Source organism: Montipora capricornis, chromosome 12 (assembly GCF_036669925.1).
Source record: "Montipora capricornis isolate CH-2021 chromosome 12, ASM3666992v2, whole genome shotgun sequence".
Classification (NCBI taxonomy): Eukaryota; Metazoa; Cnidaria; class Anthozoa; order Scleractinia; family Acroporidae; genus Montipora; species Montipora capricornis.
The window spans coordinates 24209976-24218296 of record NC_090894.1 but is presented as its reverse complement, the minus strand read 5'-3'; the positions used below and the strand labels follow the sequence as shown (position 1 = coordinate 24218296).

Below are 8321 nucleotides of genomic sequence, written 5' to 3'. Positions count from 1 at the left end.
CCAAATATGGTTATGAGTCGAACCATACAAAGGAATGCTAAATGAAACACACTATCCCAAAAAGAATTACTGTAGAGTTAACGAAATTTGAGAAATGACTATTTGAAGGGGTCCATAGCAACAGTTTGGTAGTTAAGAGCCACCCCCCTTAACCCATTGACGAATAAAATCATCTGGTGTTTAATAGACAGAGTAAAATCTATCAAGTCCCACTCCCAGGAGTCAACGGGTAAAGATGCAATAACCACTGGTAAAAATAGGCCACTTCCGAGTTCATACCTGCCTCCTCTTCAAAGCGAGTCTAAGTGTGAAGTTTTTCTTATGAAAATTAGTTTTCATTCATATGTAAAGTAGAACCAATTACCATCACAAAAACTTCGCACTTAGATTGGCTTTGAAGAGGAGGCAGACATACACTCGGAAATGGCCTATTCGCTTGTTTTTTTTAAATGAGAACATTGTTTTGACTGTATGAAACCAGTTTCTACCTATACAATAAAGGATTTTTAATTTTTACAACAGTTGAGGCTGGTGTGAATGCTCAAAGATGTCAGTATTGCCTTTTGGAGAAAAATTTCGTCAAACAGCCCAATTTCATTTCATTAAAAGTCATTATTCTTGGATAAAAGATGCCTAAAATGTGTCTACAGGAGAAAATAATAAATTTGTCTCCAATGGAATTGTGTTGGACTGCCTTAAAGACGTAACAGACCTAATCGGCTAACTCAATGTTGTACCCAATTCAAACCCTTTGGGAATAAAACGTTTTGTTCCAGGTATTTCCATATCATTTAAATATGAATGCTACATTATCATGCATTATGCAATACACAAAGAATCTTAGTCCCGGGAGATTTGAATTGGGTACAACATTGAGTTAGCCGATTGGGTCTATTGTACAGATACGTGTGTCACTTCTCCCTAGCTTACAATAATATACTTCTTAGCATGGTTACTCTTTAAATACTACTAACTTTTTGGGTTATTTTCTGGAATATTACAAAATAATAGCACTTGAATATCATATGCCAGTATTCTGCAGGAAGGACCGTAGCTCCTCCGTTGAGAGAGCCAGTAACAAAAACCAGGAAAACATTGGGTAGAACGGCTTGCTTCCCATCAGTGGTTTTTGTGTTTCTGGTTCAGTCAGAAGCTCCCTTAACTGTGCTCAGGACCTTGCTATTACAATGGATCTCCAAGGTTTAAAGTACCCCAGTGATAAAAAAAATAACCTCCTGTTTTTCTTTAGATTTTGAAATCTTGACTAGTGTGTTTGCTTAGCACCTGCCTGGCAAAATTTTAAGCTTTGACTTTTATCCAAAGGACGTTGACTGTGAGTGTAAGTTTTGGATTTCACGGTCTGCCATTACTCACGTTCAAAACTGACCTCAGAGGGTTAGATCCTGGGAAAAATGATGTCAAAGGTTCACTAGCTTAAAATTTCAGCGTGTGAATGCAGCTTATTATATTATGCCAAATGCGAGTTTAAAAGTCTGAAAGCCCAAAACTCCTGTGCTGCATATTACTTCTGCCGCATTCTTAAACTAGTGAGCCTTTGTTGTCATTTTCTCCTCGATCCAGCTCTCTCAAGATCTTAAAGTTAGTAATGGTGGACCACTGAATAGTCATTGAATAGTAAAATTCCAGTTAAAAGAAACAGGTGTCTTTTTGAAATCAAGGCTTAAAATTTTGGTCGCTTTAAGTGTTTAGTTACCATAGTTTTGAAATCCAAAATAAAATAAGAATTGAGTTTTTGGCCAAAGGGGAACTTTAAACATAAACACAATTGAGATGGATGGCATGCAATAGGCCCTGTTGAATGACTGCAAAGGACCTTACTGGTCTACTGGCTACTAACTCCTCCAGTTGACAACTTTAGCTTGTCAATTACATTTGAAAGAATGAGTTATTCGTCCAGTATATTTAGTGTCAGGTGCAGATAAAGCGGCTTTTGTGTCAGTAAATTCAATCTCTTGCGATGAAAATCGGTTGGCTTCTGATAGCTGCAAAACAAGGATATTTGACTTAGATATACAAAATAATATTGATTAACATTCAAAAAAAATTTCTTTTGTCAATAAAAGTTTAATAACAGTAAATATAGCCTGCATTCAGTTCTTGATTAATTTCAATTTACTCAAAGTCTTTCTGCTTTATCCCACTGGAAAATTGTCAAATGAAAGAATGAAATTCCAAAAAAAGGCTGCTGGAAGTTCTGAATCACTCCCTCGCTCGCACTCACTGACTGACTGACTGACTCACTCACTCACTCACTCACTAACTCACTCAGTACATGCTTCTTGCATTCTGCACCAGTTCCATGGCCCTATCTACAGTCACCTGTGCTGAATTTTTCACATAGCCATTTCATAAAACAAAACGGTTTTGATCCCAGCTATTTTGCTTGGTTTTGATCCCTTGATTACAATGTTAAACCAGAAGTGCCTTTCCCTAAAATTTGGTGCATTATTCCCAGTAACTGGCACAACTGCTTCTCAGGTCAGTGAGGAAAAAAAAGCCCATCATTTTTAAACTTTTAAACTCTCTTCTCTTAAACGTCTCTGTAGCTGCTTTAATGTTAATTTCTATCTCAGCACAATAAGAACCTGTTAACATTCCCCCCTCTTCATCTGCAAAGACCTCGTCATCCTTTTCACAAACAGAAATTCTACGTCTCTTCCACCCAAAATTTCAGGACATTCTTTCTAAACAAAAATGGCCTCTTATCAATGGGCAGGTACAAAAGTTAGACTAAATCAACTCAGATCGAGCAAAAAATGGAAGCCAAAACTGTTCGACATTCGTGCCGATTTCATCAAGGTTATCTTAAAGATTAGGGCTAGGGTGATTTCTCATTTTATCTGATTTTATCTGCTCTGGTCCAACTTTTGTACCCGCCTCTTACTAAGAAAGATATATTGCACACGATGTATTATGTTGATTACTCACAGTTCTATACAAGCAGGACCTGGTTTAAGCTCGTCCTGTTCCATAAATGCAAAACATCTTGTGCTCACAATATCCTTCCTGGGTTTGTAATGCTTAAACTCAAAGAAAATTGCTGTACCTAGGGCACAAATAACAACATAAACAAATCAGAATGAGTTACAAAATGTATGGATTGGCAGTTTAGGGGAATCTTTGTTTACATTTTTTGCCTTGTTAACATAAGGCTATCATTGTCTAACCAGTCAGTTAAGTATAAAGTACTGAATATTGAAAGTGCATTGTATTGGATCTGAAAATTTGAACCTGATCATATATCAGATAATCTCTGAGCAAAGATGCTTTGAATATTATTGAAAATTCAAACTTTTACAAAGAATGTATGGGAGGCAGCTAGTGCAGCCCAGTGGCTAGGGCGCTTGCCTTGAGATCTGGAGATCCCGGGTTCAAGACCCGCTCTAACCACTCGTTGAATTTGATCCTGGTAGTCCCTGGTTCAACTTCTCAGCTGCACTTGTAAATAGCCAACTGGTTTGCCTCCGGCCAGCTGGGATTCTTAACAGTTGTTGTTGTTGATGTTCTGTTTCGTCGTTTCGTTGTGTTTCATTGGCCCTGAAAAGCCCCTATGGGAAGCGGTCAATTAAGTATGTATGTATGGGATCAATGGCACTTTTGCCACCCAAGAATTTATCAGTTTTTATGGCTAATAAGTGGCTCGTTATCAAAGTCAATTTGTAATTAGCATGATGCCTTCTATTAGCAAATGCGTATGTTAATGAAACAAAATGTAAACAACAACGTTAGCAAAGATTGACCCTTATTGCAAAAATAGGCATGCATTGTGTACATGTGGGTAGTGCCCGACTAGTTGAGGTTGACCACTGCTCTTGTAAAGTAAAAAAAAGGTGACAAGTGGGCGTCAAACAGGATAACTATGCAATTATGGACATTAGTTGTTGAAATTCAAGAAAATCCTACATTAGTTTCGCAATTCATGCACGCCCTGCCGGACTGCAATCTTACACTCACTTGCTCATTCACTCAGACAACCATGATGACAATATGGGTATTGCACTTTCAGTTTACTACCCACAAAGACATCAAGGTGGCGGGGGGGGTATTACTAAACCATGAAACCAAACACCAACTGAAAACACCATGTCATGTATAATATAAACCCCACCATACATTGCATTAAATACTAACCAGCAAAAGTTGGATTTTGATTAAGACAGGGATATTGCTGCGCAGTTCAAAACTATGCAAAGAAAGCAGAACTTTAAATATCATGTGCTCAAGATTGGTATCCAAAAAGAAAATTGGGGGTAACCATGCATATTTTAGAGATGATTAAACTTCAGTTTGGAAAGGAATGCCACATATTGCTTTGTATTAACTTTTTACAAATATTGTTGATTAATTACAGATAAACAACAACATGCCATCCCTCTTTTCCTCAAGTCCAACTTCCTTCCTATTCAGGGCCCGGTTTTTCGAAAGCCAATTAACTTAATCCAGGATTAGCGTAAACTTTTGTTTCATGTTTTCAACTCTTTGGTGAAAGTTTATTTTTGCTTCTTCTTGTTTTTCAAGATTGACTTCTTCTAATGTAAAGTTGTGCTGAATATTAGCGTTGAACAGCATTTGGGAGTAGAGAAATAAACTCCTTGGTTAATTTTTAATCTGGAATTAGCGTTAATCGGCTTTTAAACAACCGGGCCCAGATAATTTACTTTGACAAAACGGCAAGAAAATGAAAAACAAAAAAAGATTAAGATCAGAAGAGTAATTTTGCAAAAAGAGTAAGGTGTATGTGGGAGAGGAACTGCATTTAACATGACTGCCATTTTACAGATACTTAGATTTTTTTTTTTTCCTCCATTGGAAGAAATGAGAAAAACAGCAGGTCAGTCCCAAGAAGATTAGGTCTGCCACACTGGTCAATTAGAGCATGAATGAAGACTGATAAAGCACACTCAAAACAACTGTACCTCTGGGCAGTTTTTCAACTGGCTTCTGAATTTCAACATCAACACCAAAGTTAATGAACTTTCCATCTTTTCTGTTTGATATGGGTGTGTCCTGAGGTGGGGTAACATTGACACTGTTGGCATCTACAGAGAAAAAAATTAGGAATGCAGGTATTACTCCTTTGAGAAAGAAGTAAATATTAATATTTACTTTGTCCTGACAAGGAAAACCAGATGGGGCAATGTGTCAGCCATCAGTTGTAATAGCTTTGTTTATGGCGTTGTTGCTAAAATGTAAGTAATAATATAATTATGTCTCATCGCTTGACAGATGTGGTTCTTATTGGCAGACTATCAGCCAACATTTTGGTTGTGAGTCGGCCAACAAATTGGCGGTGTGTTGGCCGATGTGTTTAACTTAGTGTTGTGTTGGTCTTTTGCCTGTGACAAGAGTGACTGCCGCTTTACATTGATTAGCCCAGGCATTTACTTCAAAAGTAATTGAAACCCCTGACATGTATTCAAATAGTTATCATTACTTTTATATATTTCAAAGGGCAATATGATAGATAATTATATGCATAAAATCACCAACCATAAAAATTCACAAGTCGGGTTAGTTTAAGGGGAGACTAACCGTCTGTTGTCTTTGTCGAAATGAATTTTAAAATTTAAAATTTAGAAGAATCTGTCTTAAAGAGTTACTTTAATTTAGGGAAAAAAATAGCCAACTTCTCTGGGTGAAGTTAAGTCAATGCATTTAGTCAACTGTCATCACTTATGGAAACTGCATGGTAATAACCCATTGACTCTTGGGGGTTTCCCATTGACTAGTAAAATCATCTGGTGTTAGACAGAATAAAATACTAGGTATGGCCAGTTTACGCCGGTTTAGGGGTGAAAGGTTAAACAGCTAAGATAATAATAATTAAGCTTAGCTTTGATGAGCTCCACCTTCTTCTCTCTGAAGCCAAAGCCCGATTAGCACCTTCTAAAGCCCTGAGCCCACTTGGTGGCTGCGACCAAGTAAAGTACATACAAAAAACAACAAGGAAGGAATCTCAAAAGTATAAATTTTAAATCTGAAGGACACTTTTCTTCCTAGTCACCTTTAACAGAGACAGTGAAGAAAGGATTCAGGTACACATGTGCATCTTTAAGCCCAATCTGGTCAATTCGGACCACAGGGCGATGAAATCCTTCCTCATATGGTATCCGTGGTAACAATGTGCCTCCCTCAACTAGAAGTAAGAGAGCACCAACAGTTTAATCAATCAGACTGGGCTGGGTTTCTAAACGAAGTAGTATGCAAAAATTAAAATCATTGTTTCATGAAAACAATGCCACACACCAAACCAATGACACACCGGAGTTACAGACGAGGACACCCAATGACACAGTCTAGTGTTCAAACGTAGTGTTCATGGGAGTCAACAGTCTCCCAGAAGGGAAGGGACCACAACCACCAAAAGGGTCCATTAGAGCAAGCGCCTCAGTCTATAGATTTAGGAAATTTTAAAATTTGGGCCTCACAGACTGTTTTCCTGCAACATTTTTTTGCTTTTTCAAGGACAAAGCTTGGCCGACCCAGTGTGGAGCGTGTCTTGTGTTGCCCCTAGTATTTGCAAAGTTTGGGTTTATTTCCTCATTCAATCAAAGTATGAGAAGGTGGCAAATTTCACCAGTTTTTATTGAAAATATTGTGTGAAAAGATCAAATTTTCTTTCCTGAATTGAAGATATCTATTTCTATTAAAACAGTCTTTATAATAATTCCATTACTGGTAACTAGAAATTTAAATTAATTTTATGTATTTAACGGCATCCTCCCAGAGGATTATACAGCAGCTGGTGAATCAATATCCTCAATTAAAATAAAAATACTGTAAATCTGGCTGCTCAACACAAACAAAATAATTAGGTTTTCATGATCATTGTCTGGTCTACATAATTTAATATTGCTGACATGCTGAGAGCTCTGCCTGTCCCACCCCCCCCCCCCCCCCCTCTTCCCCCGATTGACGAGTAATGGCGTTAGACAGAGTAAAATCTATTAAGTGTGACTCTCAGGGGTCAATGGGTTAAAATCAGGAGACATCTGTAGCCATTTTGGACAAATATGATTACTTCAATCTTCCACCTTAGTTTAAATTTATATCAAGAGGAAGTTACACTAATTTATTTTTCACATTAAAACTTACCCACTGAGGCCACAAACTCAACACCATTCTCTTCACCATAAACTGCAGAAGAAGGGCCACTGTTGACAAAGTACAGAAAGAAAAAAGAAACTCACCACTGGTTCCATTAAAATATGACAAGATATTTCAATTTCATCAATAATTTGCCCAATTATAGTTTCCATAGTACATAGATGCATAGTGCCTACAGGGTGTAGGCCTGGTGCAAAAAAGGCTTAATCAATCATGACTTGTACATTTTTTAGGGAGATTATGCTCAAGACCTTTGTTGTACCACTAACATTGTATTACACATAAAATGAAGCTGGAAGTTAGCTGCTTTCCTTTTTAACTAATTGTATCTACATGTACATGCATGTACACTACCGCATTATATTGTGAGGTATATTTTTCTCTATTAACCTGAGCCACTGGTTTTCTTAACCATGGTGCTCCGCGTGTGGAGCTCCGCTGTTAGTGATGGGTCACTTTTCGATGTTTTTGATCACGCTCTTGCATGCTTGAGTGAGTTGTCACGTGAACCTGTGTCCAAGTCCTCCCTTCTTTGGGGTCGCAAGGCATCACGTTCTTGTCTCGTGAAGCATAACAAAACTAACAGTTTAGGGCTTAACACTTTCCTTCCGATAAATCCATTGGAAACTCGGACTTTCTGTGTGGTTCACTATAAAAAAAAAACCGCAATAAAATATTACTAAAATCATTTTAAGAATTATGATAAATAAATCCTTGAGGTTTTAATCTTCACAATGATTTTCCAGTAATAAAGTTGTTTTCTATGTGTTCTCTTTACAATTTTTGTTCACGGTGCGGTTCGTTTCCGTGAGCATCAGCCACGGTTTTCTGTAAATTTAGAGCTGTCACTGAGGGACACCAAGAAGGACAAAGCTTTGTCCTACAAGATTCGGGGAACCCCCCTAAATAACAGCTATTGGGTTGTAAAAGCCTTCAGGAGTTACGCCAACTTCTATGGCCGACTTGTTTTTCGTTGTTTATCAAACTTCGGTATGTTGAAGTTTGCCTTGTTCGTAGTTCATCGTTTTCTTCACGCTAATCGCAGATTTGGGACGTGACCTTCATTCGAGGTATGGGGTTTTTAAATTCTTCCTCTTGTAAATGAAAGCATAGCTTGTCGGAGAGTTCACTGTTAAACCGGAACGGTTTCTGCCATCGACTGAAACCTCTTCGAAAGATGTAAATGCAATATT

At 37.7% G+C, this 8321-nt stretch overlaps 1 protein-coding gene across 1 annotated transcript; it reads right to left on the bottom strand.

Annotated features, from left to right (window-relative positions):
• Positions 1 to 491: 491 nt before the first annotated feature.
• On the bottom strand, positions 492 to 7487 carry LOC138025536 (axin interactor, dorsalization-associated protein-like). The gene is made up of 6 exons (XM_068872732.1): positions 7483 to 7487; positions 7117 to 7175; positions 6026 to 6157; positions 4938 to 5060; positions 2950 to 3067; positions 492 to 2003 (listed from the first exon to the last, which is right to left on the bottom strand). The coding sequence occupies exons 1-6, from the start codon at positions 7485 to 7487 to the stop codon at positions 1907 to 1909; spliced, it is 534 nt and encodes a 177-aa protein (XP_068728833.1). The 3' UTR covers positions 492 to 1906.
• Between the last annotated feature and the right edge of the window lie 834 nt (positions 7488 to 8321).